Here is a 20,040-nt window from a genome sequence, read left to right on the forward strand (position 1 = left end):
CTCTCTGTTGCTCAGGCTGGAGTGCAGTGGTATGATCTTGGCTTTCTGCAGACCCTGCCTCCCTGGTTCCAGTGCTTCTCCCTGCCTCAGCCTCCTGGGTAGTTGGGACTACAGGCATGCGCCACCATGCCTGGCTAATTTTCATATTTTTAGTAGAGATGGGGTTTCACCATGTTGGCCAGGCTGATCTCAAACCCCTGATCTCAAGTGATCTGCCTGCCTTGCCTCCCAAAGTGTTAGGATTACAGGAGTGAGCCACCGCGCCTGGCTTCGAAACATTTTTAATGCATTATTATTATTATTATTTTTTTGTTTTTTGAGACGGAGTTTCGCTCTTGTTACCCAGGCTGGAGTGCAATGGCGCGATCTCGGCTCACCGCAACCTCCGCCTCCTGGGTTCAGGCAATTCTCCTGCCTCAGCCTCCTGAGTAGCTGGGATTACAGGCACGCGCCACCATGCCCAGCTAATTTTTTGTATTTTTAGTAGAGACGGGGTTTCACCATGTTGACCAGAATGGTCTCGATCTCTTGACCTCGTGATCCACCCGCCTCGGCCTCCCAAAGTGCTGGGATTACAGGCTTGAGCCACCACGCCTGGCCTTAATGCATTATTTTATAGTGCTAATTTTTTTTTTGTTTGTTTGAGACAGAGTCTTGCTCCATCACCTAGGCTGGAGTGTAGTGTTGTGATCTTGGCTCATGGCAACCTCTGCCTCCTGGGCTCAAGATATTCTTCTGCCTCAGCCTTCCAAATAGCTGGGATTACAGGCGCCCGCCACCACAGCTGGCTAATTTTTGTATTTTTTTTTTTTTTTTTGGAGACGGAGTTTTGCCCTTGTTACCCAGGCTGGAGTGCAATGGCGCGATCTCGGCTCACCGCAACCTCCGCCTCCTGGGCTCAGGCAATTCTCCTGCCTCAGCCTCCTGAGTAGCTGGGATTACAGGCACGTGCCACCATGCCCTGCTAATTTTTTGCACTTTTTAGTAGAGACGGGGTTTCACCATGTTGACCAGGATGGTCTCGATCTCTCGACCTCGTAATCCACCCACCTCGGCCTCCCAAAGTGCTGGGATTACAGGCTTGAGCCACCGCGCCTGGCTGTATTTTTTAATAGAGATGGGTTTCACCGTGTTGACCAGGCTGGTCTTGAACTCCTGACCCCACCCACCTCAGTCTCCCAAAGTGCTGGGAGCTACCATTCCTGGTCTTATAGTGTTAATTCTTTATTCTTTGTGGACAATTTTCTTTTTTTTTTTTGTTCAAGCATTGTGCCTCAGCCTCCTGAGTAGCTGGGACTATGGGTATGTGCCATCATGTGCGGCTAAGTTTTTGTATTTTTAGTAAAGATGGGGTTTCACCATGTTGGCTAGGCTAGTCTTGAACTCCTGACCTCAGGTGATCTGCCTGTTTTGGCCTCTCAGAGTGCTGGCATTACAGGCATGAGCCACCGTGCCCAGCCAGTAAAATGTCTTTAAAAGGTCTTATTTTATTTTATTTTATTTTATTTTGAGACGGAGTTTTGCTCTTGTTACCCAGGCTGGAGTGCAATGGCGCGATCTTGGCTCACCGCAACCTCCGCCTCCCGAGTTCAGGCAATTCTCCTGCTTCAACCTCCTGAGTAGCTGGGATTACAGGCAGGCGCCACCATGCCCAGCTAATTTTTTGTATTTTTAGTAGAGGCAGGGTTTCACCATGTTGACCAGGATAGTCTCGATCTCTTGACCTCGTGATCCACCCGCCTCGGCCTCCCAGAGTGCTGGGATTACAGGCTTGAGCCACCGCGCCCGGCCCTGAAAGGTCTTTTGAATCTTGTAGATTCTTATATTTAGATAATTTTTTTCATTAGCTTTTCTCTAAGGGGATTTGTGTATGATGCTTCAAAATACATAGAGTATTTTGTTTGTTTGTTTTGTTTTTATATAGAGAAAAAGAAGAATCTGTTCAACTTCATCAGGAAGCTTGGGAACGCCATCATTTAAGAAAGGAACTTCGTAGCAAAAACCAAAATGCTCCTGACACCCGACCAGAGGAAAACTTCTTTAGCCGCCTTGACTCAAGTTTGAAGAAAAATACTGCTTTTGTCAAGAAGCTAAAAACTATTACGGAACAACAGAGAGACTCCTTGTCCCATGATTTTAATGGCCTAAACTTAAGCAAATACATTGCAGAAGCTGTAGCTTCTATTGTGGAAGCAAAGCTGAAAATCTCTGATGTGAACTGTGCCGTGCACCTCTGCTCTCTCTTTCACCAGCGTTATGCTGACTTTGCCTCGTCACTTCTTCAGGTCTGGAAGAAACATTTTGAGGCAAGGAAAGAGGAGAAAACACCTAACATTACCAAGTTAAGAACTGATTTGCGTTTTATTGCAGAATTGACAATAGTTGGGATTTTCACTGACAAGGAAGGTCTTTCCTTAATCTATGAACAGCTAAAAAATATTATTAATGCTGATCGGGAGTCCCACACTCATGTCTCTGTAGTGATTAGTTTCTGTCGACATTGTGGAGATGATATTGCTGGACTTATACCAAGGAAAGTAAAGAGTGCTGCAGAGAAGTTTAATTTGAGTTTTCCTCCTAGTGAGATAATTAGTCCAGAGAAACAACAGCCTTTCCAGAACCTTTTAAAAGAGTACTTTACGTCTTTGACCAAACACCTGAAAAGGGACCACAGGGAGCTCCAGAATACTGAGAGACAAAACAGGTGATTTTCAAATGTTTCTCAGAGTTCAGAATTTATTTTGGAGCTCATACTTAAAAATGTTTAAAGTCTTCATGCCACTGAAAGAACTTATGGAAAAGGGCTCTTTACAGGTGATTTCTTAACATTCCAGGAAAATTTCAAAGTAGAACAGTCTTGAGTACTCATGTTTTAATGTGAGTCTACAGTAGATTTTGTTTTTAATTTTAGAAGAAGTCTGGCAAGTAGATAGTGATTTTTGCTTTGTGTATGTGTTTTCTTCCTGTGATTTTAAATACTCCTTAATAATTGAGGGGTAGATTTTCCTTTTCTGTCACTTAAAGTTACCTACTAATATTTTTCTGTGTGCTTTAATGTTCTTTCCATAACAGGTTTACTTTTATTGTTTTGTATTTTAAGTTATTAATGTCACTGTTGCTCTTTTTAAGAAAATGAATCATTAATTACCAGTGGTATTGTCAGATTAGAATTTTGGAAAGTAATGCACAAAATTAGCTGTGAAAAAATTTCTTAAATGCAACTTTAAAATGTATTTGTAGGAGTCTTCTTCCTGGGGGCATTCATTTAAAATTCTAAAGGAGTAATGTACTTTGACTGTGGTAATTGGTGAAAAGACCTGACTTTGGAGCCAGTTTTGATTGTTAAAAGGTATTGTAGATTATTGTGTAGTATTTATACCTGAGGAGCAACAAGAACCTAGAAGTAGATGTAGTTTGTGGGCATTAGGTCAGCTTTTATAGAGGATAGATCTGGAGGAGAACTGAGGGGGGTGTAGAAAAGTGGTGATAGCCATAGTATGTGGCTGAGTATTAAGCTATTTTAATATTTCTACAATTATTTAAATTGCATGGTTTAGAATCTGAAATTACTGTTGATCAGAAATTTGTATAGGAGAGTATCTTTTTCTTATTTCCTAAGTCTGTTTTGGGAAGGAGTGGTTTAAGTAGTTACCACTAGAAGGTGATTGACTTAACCAGAAGACTCTACAGGGATAGTGTTGGCCAGTAGTACAGTTAGGACAGGGTCAAGGTAGAGACTATGTGGTTAAATCTTTGTGGCCGAAGGTCACTCAGAGGTGAGAATTTAAGATGGCAATGGTGTTATCAATACTTCTTAGGAAAAAGAAAAAGACTTATTACCCTTGTTTTATGTTTTGCTTTGTGAGGACCTCTTTAAACTTTGAAGAGGCAACCTCAGAATGTACTTGCACCATCAGTAGTGGGCTACAAAGGATTATGGTGGTCCTTTATTCACACTTCTCACTTAGGGCTTCTTGTTTATGATTTCCATATGCTTTGTCAGTTTCATTGTCCTTTGTTCATACATTCTACCTAATACATCATAACTGATTTGTAAGTATCTGATGATTGATTAGTTCTTGGCTACTTTGAGGAAGTGTGTGTGTGTGTTTGCTTTTGATTGGACTCAGAATCTTGGAGAGTGGAGGGATTCTCCAATGTTTTAATCCAATCCATTCACCTTTCCAATGTAGGAATACATCTATAGATTATTTAACAGATACGATTATTTTTCCTCTTAATACTTTCCAAAGGAGGTCAGTTCTCTCTGAGCCATTTCAATGATGGAAATACTTATGGGCTAGGAATTCTTTGTTATATCAAGTGGAAATTTAACTTCTTACAAAATGATTCCCTTTGATTTGATTCTTTTTTCTGGTATGGATGGAGTAAATGTACTCAAAGTAGGAGATACATGGACTTTTTACCTCTTCATAATTAATTAAATACAGAAACTGAGAGGAAGCATTTAGAAATTATTATAGAATTTTCAGGGACCATGGTATTCTTACTATATTTTTACAAAAGTGTCCAATGGTTGGGGAAGGAAAGTTGGCCGTTTACCACAGATGGTTTGAGGAATACTGGTACAGGACATATGTGTCTTTTATTCCCATGACAGTATCTCAGATATTCAGAGACTGCCACAATGCTTCCCTTTTCTCTTCTCCATGTTAAATACCTCCAGTTCTTTCAGTTTGCTTCTTGATTTCTGGATGCTTCACTGTTCTTAGGATACTTGTTTTGTATGCATTCTTTTCTATCTGTGACCTAAAATTGCCTTATTTTTTATAGCTACCTTGTCATTCTTTTGTTTTTTGTTAAGCTTATTAGCACTAAAGCTTTATTTCTCATATGAACTGCTGACAAGCCAGTTCTTCACCTTGAACTGGTGAAATATGATTTTTAAAGCCTAAATGTGTACTTGCTTATCTCTCTAAACTTTATTTAGATGTTTTTGGTATATTGTTTTAGCCTTATAAAAACTTTGGATTTGATTACATGTGTATTATTAATAGTACTGGCTGGGGATGGTGGCTGACACCTATAATGCTAGAACTTTGGGAGGCTAAGGCAGAATGACCACTTAAGCCCAGGACTTTGAGACTAGCCTGGTCAACATGGTGAAACCCCATTGCTACAAAAAATATAAAAATTAGCTGGGTGTGGTGGTGTGCGCCTGTAGTTTCAGGTACTTGGGATGGGAGGATCACTTGAGCCTGGGAAGTTGAGACTGCAGTAAACCATGATCGTGCCCCTGTTCTCTAGCTTGGGCGACAGATACACACCCTGTATCAAAACAAAAACTGAATAGTATCCTCTGGTCACATTCAGCTTTGATAAGCAGCTCTTCTATTTTATTAATTCAAGTCATTGATAAAAATTTGAAAAGGATATAGTGTTAAGAATATAGCTTTGTGGCCTTTCCCTAGAAACTTTTATCCATTTGATACAGAACCGTTCATCTTTAGTTATTAGAGAAGTTTACTTACATAGAGTAAACTGACTTTAGCATTGTCACAGCCTTTTTTTTTTTTTTTTTGATACAGGGTTTCGCTCAGTCTCCCAGGCTGGAATGCAGTGGCACCATCTTGGCTCACTGCAACCTCCGCCTCCTGGGTTCAAGTGATTCTCCTACCCCAGCCTCCTGAGTAGCTGGGATTACAGGCACGTGCCGCCACACCCAGCTAATTTTGCATTTTTAGTAGAGATGGGGTTTCTCCATGTGGGCCAGGCTGGTCTCAAACTCCTCACCTCGGGTGATCCACTGGCCTCGGCCTCCCTAAGTGCTGGGATTACAGACGTGAATCACTGTGCCTGGCCATCATAGCCTTTTTTATCACTGCCCATTTAGATGTAGTGATTTGAAGATGTCAGACTCTTTTTTTTTTTTTTTGAGACAGAGTTTCGCTTCTGTTACCCAGGCTGGAGTGCAATGGCGCGATCTCGGCTCACTGCAACCTCCGCCTCCTGGGTTCAGGCAATTCTCCTGCCTCCGCCTCCTAAGTAGCTGGGATTACAGGCACGCGCCACCATGCCCAGCTAATTTTTTGTATTTTTAGTAGAGACGGGGTTTCACCATATTGACCAGGATGGTCTGGATCTCTTGACCTCGTGATCCACCCGCCTCCGCCTCCCAAAGTGCTGGGATTACAGGTGTGAGCCACTGCGCCCGGCGGATGTGAGACTCTTAATTACCATATGGAAAATAATTGGCATATGGCTTAATAAATCATGCCTAAGGATAGCTTCAACTTGAACAGCCACGATAGTGAAAATACAGATATGTGACTGAGCAAAAAAGACATCAGGAATGGATTAGGGCAGAATCCCTACTTGGCCTGATGATAGTTTCCTACCTTCTAAGAGGGTTCATTATGGTGTTCTGCCTAAAATGATCATTTTCTCTCAGTTTTTATCCAGTAGCTGTTTTTTTTTTTTTCTTTCTAATTTTTTTTGTGACAGGGTCACACTCTGTTACCTGGGCTAGAGTGCAGTTGTGTGATCATGGCTCAGCGTTGCCTTGACCTCCTGGGGCTTAAGGGATCCTCCTACCTCAGACTCCCAAGTAGCTGGGACTACAGGCACGTGCCACCATGCCTGGTTAATTTTTAAATTTTTTTTTTATAGAGAGGGGACTCTCCCTATATTGCTTAGGCTGATCTTAAACTTCTGGGGTCAAGTGGTCCTCCCGCCTTGGCCTCCCAAATTATTGGGATTATAGGTGTTGTGGACCACCGTGCTTGGTCCCACCCCACCTTTACTTAATTAATTGATTGATTTTTTGAGATGGGGTTTCACTCTATTGCCCAGGCTTGACCACAGTGGTACAATCTTGGCTCGCTGCAACCTCTGCTTCTAGGGTTCAAGCAGTTCTGTCGCCTCAGCCTCCTCAGTACCTGGGACTACAGGCACGTGGCACCATGCCTGGCTAATTTTTGTATTTTTAGTAGAGACGGGATTTCAGCATGTTGCCCACGCTAGTCTCAAACTTGTGGCCTCAGGTGATCTGCCTGCTTTGGCCTCCCAAAGTGCTGGGATTATATGTGTGAGCCACTGTGTCTGGCCTTCACTTCAACCTTTAAAAGAATTTTTGTGAAAATAGAGATATGGCCTTACACTGTTGTCCAGGCTGGCCTTGACCTCCTCGGCTCAAACAATCCTCCTGCCATGGCCTCCCAAACTTCTGGGTTTACAAGTGTGGCCCACTGCACCTCTCATCCAATAGGTGTTTTGATGTTTTTCTACATCACAGGACTAAATCATGGGCAATAGTTCTTCCAGTAAGGTTTCTCTGAGGCATGGTAAAGCTAGAAAACTAAGCTAGGTGATATTTAAGACTCCTACTTACTTAAATTTCTTTAAGCCTTTTATTCTGTATCTTTTATTATTTTGTTTTTTTTTGAGACAAGGTTTCACTTTGTCACCCAGGCTGGAGTGCAGTGGCAGGCTAGAGTGCTCACTGCAGTCTTCACCTCCTGGCTCAAGCAGTCCTTCCACATCAGCCTTGAGTAGCTGGAACCCTAGGCACCTAGCACCACACTTCCCTGATTTTTTGTATTTTTGGTGGAGACGGGATTTCTCCATGTTGCCCAGGCTGGTCTCAAAGTCCTGAGCTCAAGCCACCTGCCCACCTTGGCCTACTACAGTGCTGGGATTACAGGCATGAACCTCTAATGTGTCTGGCTAATTTTTCGTATTTTTAATAGAGGCGGGGTTTCACCATGTTGGCCTTGCTGGTCTTGAACTCCTGACCTCAGGTGATCTACCCTCCTCGGCCTCCCAAAGTGCTGGGATTACAGATGTGACCCACTGTGCCCATCCTTAATTTTAAACAATCTAGTAAAAGGTAGGGTGATTTCTTTCTTAAGTGAATTGAGGGACTTGCAGTTATCTATTTTTTTTGAGATGGACTTTTGCTCCGTCACCAGGCTGGAGTGCAATGACACAATCTTGGCTTCCTGTGGCCTCTGCCTCCCAGGTTCAAGTGTTTCTCCTGCTTCAGCCTCCCAAGTAGCTGGGACTACAGGTGCCCGCCACCATGCCTGGGTACGTTTTTTTTTTTTTTTTTTTTTTTTAAGTAGAGAGGGGTTTTTACCATGTTGGCCAGGCTGATCTCGAACTCCTGACCTCGTGATTCGCCTGCCTCAGCCTCCCAAAGTGCTGGTATTAGAGGCATGAGCCACTGCACTGGGCCAATTTAATTTTTATTGAATATAACTCAGTTATGTTACAGAATTTGTTTTTTTCAGTATAGTGAAATTATGAATTCAGGTTGTAGGCCTGAATTCTTGTTTGAGTAATCTTGAAGTGTCTTTATTCCTTTTTATCTCCCTAATTGATGAAGTGTTACCAAGTTTCTCTTCAGCATCTGTAACTCTTAGTACCTTCATGATTGCAGGCTTAGACTAGCAGCAATGAGGTGACAAAGTTCAGTGAAAACATTTAAGTAGAATGCAAACATTTTTTCTTCTTCCCATTCTTTTATTAATGCAAATTCATGAGGCATTATTGACTGATAATTGAATCTTAAAAACACATCAGCCAGTAATGAAATGATATTGCTTTTACTTTCACTTTGATTCCAGGTAAATTGTACCTTGCTTCACAAGTAGGTTGTTTAATTAATTGGTAGTATTTAAGCACAATTTTGTTACTTCTCTGTACTTTAGACTTAGTGTTATAACTGTAGTAAGAGCTCTAAAGTTATCTCTTAGATATTCTAATTGTGTTTAAATGACTTTGCTGTATTAGTAGTGCCCATTTAAATGGGTACAGTTTTGCTTTGCTATGTTCTAGAGCAGGCGTCCCCAAACTTTTTACACAGGGGGCCAGTTCACTGTCCCTCAGACTGTTGGAGGGCCACCACATACTGTGCTCCTCTCACTGACCACCAATGAAAGAGGTGCCCCTTCCTGAAGTGCGGCGGGGGGCCGGATAAATGGCCTCAGGTGGCCGCAGTTTGGGGATGCCTGTTCTAGAGTCTTTTTACAAGATTGAGACATCCATAAACAAATTCTAAAATGAAACCAAAAGAAAATCTGAAATAATTGTTCTTTTTTGTTTGTTTTTGATGGAGTCTTGCTCTGTGGCCCAGACTGGAGTGCAGTGGCGTGATCTTGGCTCACTGCAACCTCTACCTCTCGGTTCAAGCGATTCTCCTGCCTCAGTCTCCCAAGTAGCTGGGATTACAGGCACCTGCCACCACACCTGGCTAATTTTTTTTGTTTTGTTTTGTTTTTTTTTTTTGAGATGAGTTTCACTCTTGTTACCCAGGCCGGAGTGCAATGGCGCCATCTCGGCTCATCGCAACCTCTGCCTCCTGGGTTCAGGCAATTCTCCTGCCTCAGCCTCCCGAGTAGCTGGGATTACAGGCACGTGCCACCATGCCCAGCTAATGTTTTGTATTTTTAGTAGAGACGGGGTTTCACCATGTTGACCAGGATGATCTTGATCTCTTGACCTCGTGATCCACCCGCCTTGGCCTCCCAAAGTGCTGGGATTACAGGCTTGAGCCACCATGCCCGGCTAATTTTTGTGTTTTTTGTAGCAGTGGGGTTTTTTTAGGCAATAATTAAAATGTGATGAAATCATATTTTCTGGCCGCCTTTGATTATATTTTCAGTGATACATTCCCATGGAATTCACCTGAGAAATTTTGGTCACATCTCTGATAACGATGTAAAGCAGCGATACTTGTTGGTCAGATGTGCTGTGTAATACTTAGTTCCCTCATATGGGTTTTCAAAAACAAACTGAAAACCTTTTCCTGTGAGTTTCATAAAGTTAAAAAAAATACCCTGACATTTTTAGTACCTACATTTAAAAATGTTTCATTTTAATTTCATTAGAATTTCTAAATGATCCTTGGGTTTATTTATTTATGTAGACAGGTTCTCACTCTGTCACCCGTGCTGCAGCGCAGTGGCACAGTCACGTCTTTGGCAGCCTCACCCTCCTGAGTTCAGGTGATCCTCCCACTTCAGCCTCCTGAGTAGCTGGGACTATAGGTGCCCAACACTGCATCTAACTAATTTTTATATATTTTATAGAGATAGAGTTTTGCCATGCTGCCCAGGTTGGTCTTGAGGGCTCAAGCAGTCCACCATCCTTGGCCTCCCAAAGTGCTAGGACTACAGGCTCTAGCCACTGTACCTGGCCAATTCTTGGGTTTTTTTTTTTTTTTTTTTTTTTTTTGAGACGGAGTTTCGCTCTTGCTACCCAGGCTGGAGTGCAATGGCGCGATCTCGGCTCACCGCAACCTGCGCCTCCTGGGTTCAGGCAATTCTCCTGCCTCAGCCTCCTGAGTAGCTGGGATTACAGGCACACGCCACCATGCCCAGCTAATTTTTTGTATTTTTAGTAGAGACGGGGTTTCACCATGTTGACCAGGATGGTCTCGATCTCTTGACCTTGTGATCCACCCGCCTCGGCCTCCCAAAGTGCTGGGATTACAGGCTTGAGCCACCATGCCCGGCCTAATTCTTGGGTTTTTAAATGTTCAGGCACTATAATGAGTTATTTCTCTGCTTTGTCTGTATTTCATCTTACTGCATGCTGTGGATTTAGTCATTTCAGTATTACATAGTTGTCAAGGGAGGGACATACGGCTACCTTATGTATAACAGAAATCATAATTGTATTCATTGGTATTTTGTCCTGCTAACTGAGTGCTTAATGTAAGATATTAAAAAAAAACAACTAAACTTTTCTTAAAGACTATTCTTACTGAACAGTAAAGCACATACTCATTAGGTAAGTTAGTGCTGTTAATAATGCATTTGGGTAAGGGTAAGGTGTATCACTGAAGCTTTTTTTTTTTTGAGGCAGAGTCTTGCTGAGTCATCTAGGCTGGAGTGCAGTGGTGCCATCTAGGCTCACTGCAGCCTCCACCTCCTGGGTTTAAGCAATTCTCCTGCCTCAGCCTCCTGAGTAGCTGGGATTACAGGTGTGTGCCATCATGCCTGGCTAATTTTCTTGTATTTTTTAGTAGAGACGGGGTTTCACCATGTTGGTCAGGCTAATCTCAAACTTGCCTGCCTTGGCCTCCCAAAGTGCTGGGATTACGGGAGTGAGACACTGCGACTGGCCTTACTGAAGTTTGTTTTTTTTTTTTTTTGAGACGGCGTTTTGCTCATTACCCAGGCTGGAGTGCAATGGCGGGATCTCGGCTCACCGCAACCTCCGCCTCCTGGGTTCAGGCAATTCTCCTGCCTCAGCCTCCTGAGTAGCTGGGATTACAGGCACGCGCCACCATGCCCAGCTAATTTTTTATATTTTTAGTAGAGACGGGGTTTCCCCATGTTGACCAGGATGGTCCTGATCTCTTGACCTCGTGATCCACCCACCTCGGCCTCCCAAAGTGTTGGGATTACAGGCGTGAGCCACAGCGCCCGGCCTTACTGAAGTTTTAAAATTTTAGTTTGGTTCCAGTAGGACTGGAGAGGAACTGGAATGCAGACTCAGGGAACCATCACAGAATGAAAGCACTTTTAATGGACTCAAAGCAAAGTCACAGGCAAATCCACATATGGAAGTGAGGAAAAGGACTGTTCATTTTTGTTTTCATAAAGTAGTCACCTTGCTACTGCTTATGTATCAGAAATTCTTAGTGTGATTATTATATATCTCAGTGGACTGGATGTTTGTTCTTTGGATAACCAAAATGTCAGAACTTATTAAGAGAAAGGAAGTTTTGGGTTATATTATTCTGAGATATATTTTCTGATTTCTTTTCAGTATGAAATAATGTTGCATCGTAATTGTCATTAGGGGTTTTGAAATATCTTAGAACCATAATTACCCCATTAGTATAATTTGCTTTAGAATAAACTCTTCAGTTTTTGTTTTTTAATTTTTTTTTCCAACTAAAATGCCGTGGAATAAACTCTTCATTTTTTTTTTTTTTTTAGACAGGGTCTGGCTCTGTTGCTTAGGCTGGAGTGTAGTGGTGCAATCTTGGCCCACTGCAACCTCCGCTTCCGAAGTTCAAGCCATTCTCCTGCCTCAGCCTTCTAAGGAGCTGGGATTACAGGCACCATTATGCTCAGCTAATTTTTATATTTTCGTAGAGACAAGGTTACACCGTGTTGGCCAGGCTGGTCTTGAGCTCCTGACCTCAGGTGATCCACCGGCTTAGGCCTCCAAAAGTGCTGGGATTATAGGCATGAGCTACTGTGCCTGGCCCTACGGTGCAAATATTTTTAAGTAACCTACTTCTGAGCATTACTTATTTGAGTAATTTATTTAATTTTGGCGAGTATGGTGGCTCGTGCCTGTAATCCCAGCACTTTGGGAGTTTGAGGTGGGAGGATTGCTTGAGTGCAGGAGTTTGAGACCAGCTTGGCCAACGTAGCCAGACTCCCATCTCTACAAAAAATAAGAGTAAATTACAGATTTTTTTAAAAAATGACTTTCAGCTTCCGAAATGAGTTCTGTTAGAACTTCTGGTTAACATTTTTAGCAAGCTCATTCAAAGTACTAATGTTGTTTCTTTCATAGCTGTGAATATGTTAAAATGCTTTGGGTTTTTGTTTTAAGTTTTAGAATTCATTAACAAAATTACTGATAAAATTTTGTTTTTGTAATAGTAGTCTGAAACAAATGTTTGAAGAGGGGGAAATGCTCTCTAATGACAGTATTTTTAGAGAAGCACTTTTTAGTCTGGGTTATTATGGTTAAAGTATTTTAACATTTTGCTGATGTGTTGGTAGAATGATATCTAATGTATATTTAAATAATAAGAAAATGAAATTTCTCATTTTAGACCCTAATAGGCCAGATTTGAAAAAAAGGAAATTACTGGATTTTATGAATCTGTGCACTGATGCACTTGTAATGGGAACGAATAATCTGAAAATAGAAAATGTTGTTATTTGAATTGTTATAGTATTTAAACAAAAGCTTATGTGAGTAGAAATAGGGTAAAATGGGATAGTTTTGACATCGTTTCAATAAGTTGGGAAGAATAAATATAGGCTTGATTTTTCTCCCCTTTTCTCTGTAACTTTAGAAGATGGAAGATGGCATTACAGAAAACCTCGTTTTCTTCACTATTCATAAGAAAAGTCGAATAACAAGAAATGAAAAACTTCTAAGTACTACTTTAAAAATAACATAATTTATAGTTCACTTTTTGAAACATTGTATTTGCATCATGGTTTATAAATTTCAAACCTTATCCACATGGATATTTTGTATGTAAAAAATTAGATCCAGCTATTTAAGTCTCAATGTTTTATACCAATATAATAAGACTCTTATTTTACTCTATATGTTTTGGTATTTTCTAATAGTTTTGCATTTGTAGTTTTGGGTTTAGTGGTATACTCTTGTAAAGTGGAAGAATGGTTTTGTCCTTAGTTCCTTGATAAGGGCTGGCCTGAGTAAATGGGTTTCTCAGTATTTGTTACCTGGATAAATAACCAGTACTTGCACAGTAGATTGAGAATTGTCTGTGGGGAAGATGTGGGCTTTTTCATAAGATAATCTTGATTCAAATCATTATGGACGTTTAAGGATAACTGTTTCTCTTGTTTTTGAACTTGTTCAAAATCTGTTGGTTTTGAAAACTGAGTTCCACACATGGAAGTAAGGAAAAGGACTGTTCATTTTTGTTTTCATAAAATAGTCATCACCTTGCTACTGCTTATGTATCAGAAATTCTTAGTGTGATTATTATATATCTCAGTGGACTGGATGTTAGATATTTTGGTGTTAAATATTTTTATTTAGCTCTGTATGTCTGAGGGGAGTATGACAGTAACAGAAAACCAAATAATTTTTTATTATTTTGTGATATATTGTTAAATATGATATTACTGATTCAAATCATTATGGAGGTTTAAGAATAATTGACTCTTTCTATAACCTGTTGCTTTTGAAAATTGGCTTGTGTAGTTGTGTTAGTTTTGGTTAACTTTGTGTGAGAGAGCACGACTGTAACAAAATGCTGAATAATTTAAAATTATTTACAAGTATGTTGTTAAATATTGTGGTATTTCAGCAAGCATGCGTCATATACTTTGAGGAACCAGTGTTAACATTTAATTGTGCAGGTGAATTTGATTATAAATTTCAGATATGTTTGAAAATACTAGATTCAAATGTTAAATAAAAATGAAGATTATACTAAATTTGTATGAGAAAGTCAAATTATGAAATTTTTCCCATATAACAATGTGTGATGACATCTATTTTGATAAGACTGTCAGATGATTTCATCATTTGTTTATAGGCGCATTCTGCATTCTAAAGGGGAGCTCAGTGAAGATAGACATAAACAGTATGAGGAGTTTGCTATGTCTTATCAGAAGCTGCTGGCAAATTCTCAATCCTTAGCAGACCTTTTGGATGAAAATATGCCAGATCTTCCTCAAGACAAACCAACACCAGAAGGTAAGGTATTCTTAGAAACAAACATTGTGTTTTCTTATAAGCATCGTCACTTACCTTTTGGCTTGTCAGATGTGCAGTATTGAGAATTTTAGCTTTTAAAATGGGCCAGGCATGGTGGCTTATGTCTGTAATCTCAGCACTTTGGGAATCTGAGGCAAGAGGATTGCTTGAGACCAGGAGTTTGACAGCAACCTGAGCAACAGAGTGAGACTCCCATCTCTATTTAAAAAATTTTTTTTGAATAAAGAAATGGTATTAAAACCTATTGATAACCTTGAAAAGCTATTTTTTTTTTTTTTTTTGAGACGGAGTTTCGCTCTTGTTACCCAGGCTGGAGTGCAATGGCGCGATCTCGGCTCAGCGCAACCTCCGCCTCCTGGGTTCAGGCAATTCTCCTGCCTCAGCCTCCCGAGTAGCTGGGATTACAGGCACGCACCACCATGCCCAGCTAATTTTTTGCACCTTTAGTAGAGACGGGGTTTCACCATGTTGACCAGGATGGTCTGGATCTCTTGACCTCGTGATCCACCCGCCTCGGCCTCCCAAAGTGCTGGGATTACAGGCTTGAGCCACCGCACCCGGCGAAAAGCTATTTTTAATGATCCCTGAATGGAAGAATCTCTGGTCAAAGAGAATAATAATTAACTCATATGATAATATGATGAGTTCAGTCAGATTCTTTTTTTTTTTTTTGAGATGGAGTTTCGCTCTTGTTGCCCAGTCTGGAGTGCAATGGCGTGATCTCGGCTCACTACAACCTCTGCCTCCTGGATTCAAGCGATTCTCCTGCCTCAGCCTTCCAAGTATCTGGAATTAACAGGCTTGTACGACCACACCTGGCTAATTTTGTATTTTTAGTAGAGAATCAATGGTAGATGACACAGAGTTCCTCCTCTCCATGTTGCTTTGGCTGGTCTCGAATTCCCAACCTCAGGTGATCACCCGCCTCATCCTCCCAAAATGCTGGGATTACAGGTGTGAGCCACTGCACCCGGCCTAATTTAGGTTCTTGAGTAATAGATATCTTCCAATTTCCTGGCAATTCTGTTTACTTAGAAGTCTTAAGGGTGAAGTATTTGTAAACTATCCTTTTATCATTAAAGAATTTATAATATCTTCAGTAAGAAATACCTATTGTATACTGTGACTGCATTTATTATATTTATATATAATAATGTACATAATTCCTATCCTTTTTTTTTCTTTTGATACAAAACCTTGCTCTATTGCCTAGGCTGTGGTGCAATGGCACAATCTCAGTTCCTGGCAATCTCTGCCTTCTGGGCTCAAATTATCCTCCTGCCAAGTCGCTGGGACTACAGTTGTGCGCCACCATGTCTGGCTAATTAGAGACAAGATTTTACCATGTTGTTCGGGCTTGTCTGGAACTCTTGAGCTCAAGCAGTCCTCTTGCCATGGTCTCCCAAACTGGGGGATTATAGGTGTGAGCCACTGTGCCTGGCCTCCTACTCAGTATCTCAAAAATCAAACTTTTTAAAATTAAAAAAAGTTTCTCATAGAATTTGTTTTGGTTGACCCTAGCTTGTTTCTCAGAACCTTCTCAGTATATTTGTTATGATGTTTTAGAACCAAAATCTCTGTAATATTTAGCATATGGCCGGGGGCAGTGGCTCAGGCCTGTAATCCCAGCACTTTAGGAGGCTGAGGTGGGCAGATCACAAGGTCAGGAGTTCAAGACCAGCTTGGCCAGTAGTTGTCTCTACTAACGATACAACAATTAGCTGGGTGTGGTGGTGTGCACCTGTAGTCTGAGCTACTTGGGAGGCTGAGGTGGGAGAATCACTTGAACCCGGGAGGCTGAGGTTACAGTGAGCTGAGATCATGCCACTGAAAAAAAAAAATTGCATATGTGGGTATTGATTTGGTTGATTTCTTTCTTTCTTTCTTTCTTTCTTTCTTTCCTTCTTTCCTTCTTTCCTTCCTTCCTTCCTTCTTTCTTTCCTTCTTTCTTTCCTTCCTTCTTTCTTCCTTCCTTTCTTTCTTTCTTTTCTTTTCGTTTCTTTTCTTTCTTTCTTTGTTTCTTTCCTTTCTTTTCTTTTTGAGATGGAGTCTCACTCTGTCGCCCAGGCTGGAGTGTAGTGGCATAATCTTGGCTCATTGCAACGTCCACCTCCCGGGTTCAAGCAGTTCTCTCACCTCAGCCTCCCAAGTAGCTGGGACTACAGGTGCGCGCCACCATGCCTTGCTAATTTTTTAATCTTTAGCAGAGATGGGATTTCACCATATTGGCTAAAGCTGGTCTCTACCTCCTGACCTCGTGATCCACCTGCCTTGGCCTCCCATAGTTCTGGGATTACAGGTGTGAGCCACTGTGCCCGGCCTTGGTTGGTTTATTTCTTTACCTTTTCTTCTCTAAATGTCATATTGAAATTTAAGCTAATATTTCTTTGCATTTAAAGTTACTTTAAATGTATTTTTAGACATTTCCCAGAGTTAATAGACCTTGAAAAAAATCCTGTTATTTGTTTTTTGTTTTTTGTTTTTAATTTTGGAGACAGAGTCTCACTCCATCACCCAGGCTGGAATACAGTGGTGCAGTCTCGGCTCACTGCAACCTCTGCCTCCCGGGTTCAAGCAGTTCTTGTGCCTCAGCCTCCCATTGTAATAACTGGGACTACAGGCATGTGTCACCATGCCTGGCTAATTTTTGCATTTTTAGTGGAGATGAGGTTTCACCATGTTGGCCAGGCTGGTCTCAAACTCCTGAGTGCAAGTGATCTGCCCACCTCAGCCTCCTGAAGTGCTGGGATTACAGGCATGAGCCAGTGCACCCAGCCCTGTCGTTTTTTTTTTTTTCCTCTGTCACCAGGCTGGAGTGCAGTGGTGTGATCTTTGCTCACTGCAGGCTCCACCTCTCAGGTTCAAGTGATTCTCCTGCCTCAGTCTTCTGAGTAGCTGGGGCTATAGGTGTGCACTGCCACCCAGCTAATTTTTGTATTTTTAGTAGAGACGAGGTTTCACCATGTTGGCCAGGATGATCTCGATCTCTTGACCTCATGATCTGCCTGCTTTGGCCTCCCATAGTGCTGGGATTATAGACATGAGCCACCATGCCCAGTCCCATCATTGTTTTAAAAGATCTTTTTGGCCAGGCATGGTGGCTCATGCCTGTAATCCCAAGTGCTTGGGGAGGCCAAGGCAGGAGGATTGCTTGAGGTAAGTTTGAGACTAGCCTCGGCAATATAGCAAGACCCTGTCTCTATGAAAAATTTAAAAAAATAAAACAAATTAGCCAGGCATGTGGCACAAGCCTGTAGTCCTAGCTACTTGGGAGGCTGAGATGGGAAGATTGCTTGAGCCTAGATGTTCAGGGTTACAGTTAGATAATGATCACACCAGGTGCTCCAGCCTGGGTGACAGAGTGAGACTCTGTCTCTTTAGAAAAAATTTTTTTTCATTAGACATAGAAATTAAGGGCAAGAATTTTTTTTCTTTCAGTACTTTAAAGATCTTACTCCTCTGTCTTCTAGCTTGCATTATTCTACCAAGAATGCTCCTATCTTTTCTTACCTTTGTTCTTATTTATATAATCTATATATTTTTTCTCTCATTGCTTTAAAATTTTTCATTATCACTGATTTCAATCAATTTAGTTATGGTGTAGCTTGGTATGATTTTCTTCATTTCCTGTACTTGTGGTTCCTTGAACTTCCTGGGTCTGTGGGTGTGTAGTTATCAAATTAAGAAAATCTTGACCTTTATTTTTCAGTTATGTTTTCTCTTTTCTCTGTCTCCTCTCCTATAGGGATTCAATTACAATTATTTTAGGTTATTCCCACGGCTCACTGATGCCCTATCCTTTTTGTTCTTCATTATTTTTTTTTTTCCTTTCCTTTTGGATAATTTCTGTTGTTAGGTCTTCAAGTTTACTAATATTTTCTTTTTCTTTTTTTTTTTTTTTTTTTTGAGACAGAGTTTCACTCTTGTCACCCAGGCTGGAGTGCAATGGCACAATCTTGGCTCACCACAACCTCCGCCTCCTAGGTTCAGGCAATTCTCCTGCCTCAGCCTCCTGAGTAGCTGGGATTACAGGCACGTGCCACCATGCCCAGCTAATTTTTTGTATTTTTAGTAGAGACGGGGTTTCACTATGTTGACCGGGATGGTCTCGATCTCTTGACCTCGTGATCCACCCACCTCGGCCTCCCAAAGTGCTGGGATTACAGGCTTGAGCCACCGCGCCCGGCCTACTAATATTTTCTTCTACGGTGTCTAATAACTGTTAATTTCATTTAGAGATATCATTTTTATCTCTCTATCTGGACATACTTTCTTTGTATCTGACATGTTCAATCTGTCTTCTAGCTTGCTGAACGTATGAAATACAGTTACAATAACTGTTTCAGTGTCCTTGTCTACCAATTTTGTCATCTGTCATTTCTGAGTTGGTTGCAGTTGATTGACCTCCTTTGCATGTCTGATAATTTTTCTACTTTTTTGCCTGCCTGCTCATGTTTTATTGGATGTGTCCTAGATATTTTGGTATTAAAAATATCATTAAGCTTTGTCCTGGGATGCAGTTAAGTTACTTGGAAATAGTTTCATCTTTGAAAGGATGCTTTGTTAGGAGGTATGAGAGCAGCCTTTAATCTAGGGCTAATTTTTCCTAATACTGAGGCAGTACCCTTCTGGACTCTATCTGATAAAGTAGAGTCATAGAAGATTCTTCAGTCTCGTGGATATACAGACTATTCCTGGTCCCATGAGCTTCTCTGTGAGTTTCAATCCCTTTCAGTAGTTATTTTCCCAGTCTTACCTAGTTTCCTCACGCATAGAGCCTGATCAGTACTCAGGTGAACATTTTGTGTCCTTATACATAGGAGATGATCAGTACTTAGCTGAATGTTCAAGGAAAGTCTGCAAATCTTTTGAAGTCTATCTTTGTGCTGGTTTCTCCTCTCTGGTACTCTGTCCTGGGAACTCTAGCTGCCGTGGGTAGAGTTTTACCAGACTCTCAGCTCACATCTTCAACTCAGGGAGACTGCTTGGTCCTGCCTTGCTTCGCTCTTACTTGGCCACAGCCTGGAAGATCACTTTACACAGTAAGCTAGGGCAATTGTAGAGCTCCGTTTTTTTGTCTGCTCTCAATCAGGGATTATTTTCCTATACTGCCTAATGTCCAGTGTTTAAAAACAGTTGTTTCAATATTGTTTGCTTGAATCTTTAGTTATTTTGGGTCACTGATACAGTACTTCATATCATCCAGAAGAGGTTTACATTGTCTAGTGATCAGAATATCCTTTATTCAGTTACTCATATGTCTTAGATTTTTTTCATGTTAATACATTAGTGCCATCTAATTCTTTTCAATTGCTACATGGTAACATCCTGTTGTATGATTGTGCTATAATTTACTTGTCCTCTGTTGATTAACACTTAGTATTTCTGGTTTTTAGTTATTATTGTCAGTGCTGTAACAAAATCTCTGAACCTATTTCTTTCTGTATACATGCTAGTATTTACAGGACATTCCTAGAAGTAGAATTCTTGGGTTAAGAGAATATATGCATTTTAAATTTCAATATTTAATGCCATATTTTCTATTAAATAAACCTACACCAACCCAAATGCCCATCAATGATAGACTAGATAGAGAAAATGTAGTACATATATACCATGGAA

At 41.0% G+C, this 20,040-nt stretch overlaps 1 protein-coding gene across 1 annotated transcript in view; it reads left to right on the forward strand.

Annotated features, from left to right (window-relative positions):
* Window positions 1-20,040, forward strand: part of UPF2 (UPF2 regulator of nonsense mediated mRNA decay) — a 132,081-nt gene that overhangs the window by 15,716 nt on the left and 96,325 nt on the right. Inside the window, exons 3-4 of the mRNA XM_003930615.4 lie at window positions 1,925-2,704; window positions 14,237-14,397. Of these exons, the coding sequence (XP_003930664.1) occupies window positions 1,925-2,704; window positions 14,237-14,397 (941 nt within the window). The remainder of the gene's footprint in view (window positions 1-1,924; window positions 2,705-14,236; window positions 14,398-20,040) is intronic.

The sequence above is a fragment of the Saimiri boliviensis genome, chromosome 8, assembly GCF_048565385.1.
Source record: "Saimiri boliviensis isolate mSaiBol1 chromosome 8, mSaiBol1.pri, whole genome shotgun sequence".
Lineage (NCBI taxonomy): Eukaryota > Metazoa > Chordata > Mammalia > Primates > Cebidae > Saimiri > Saimiri boliviensis.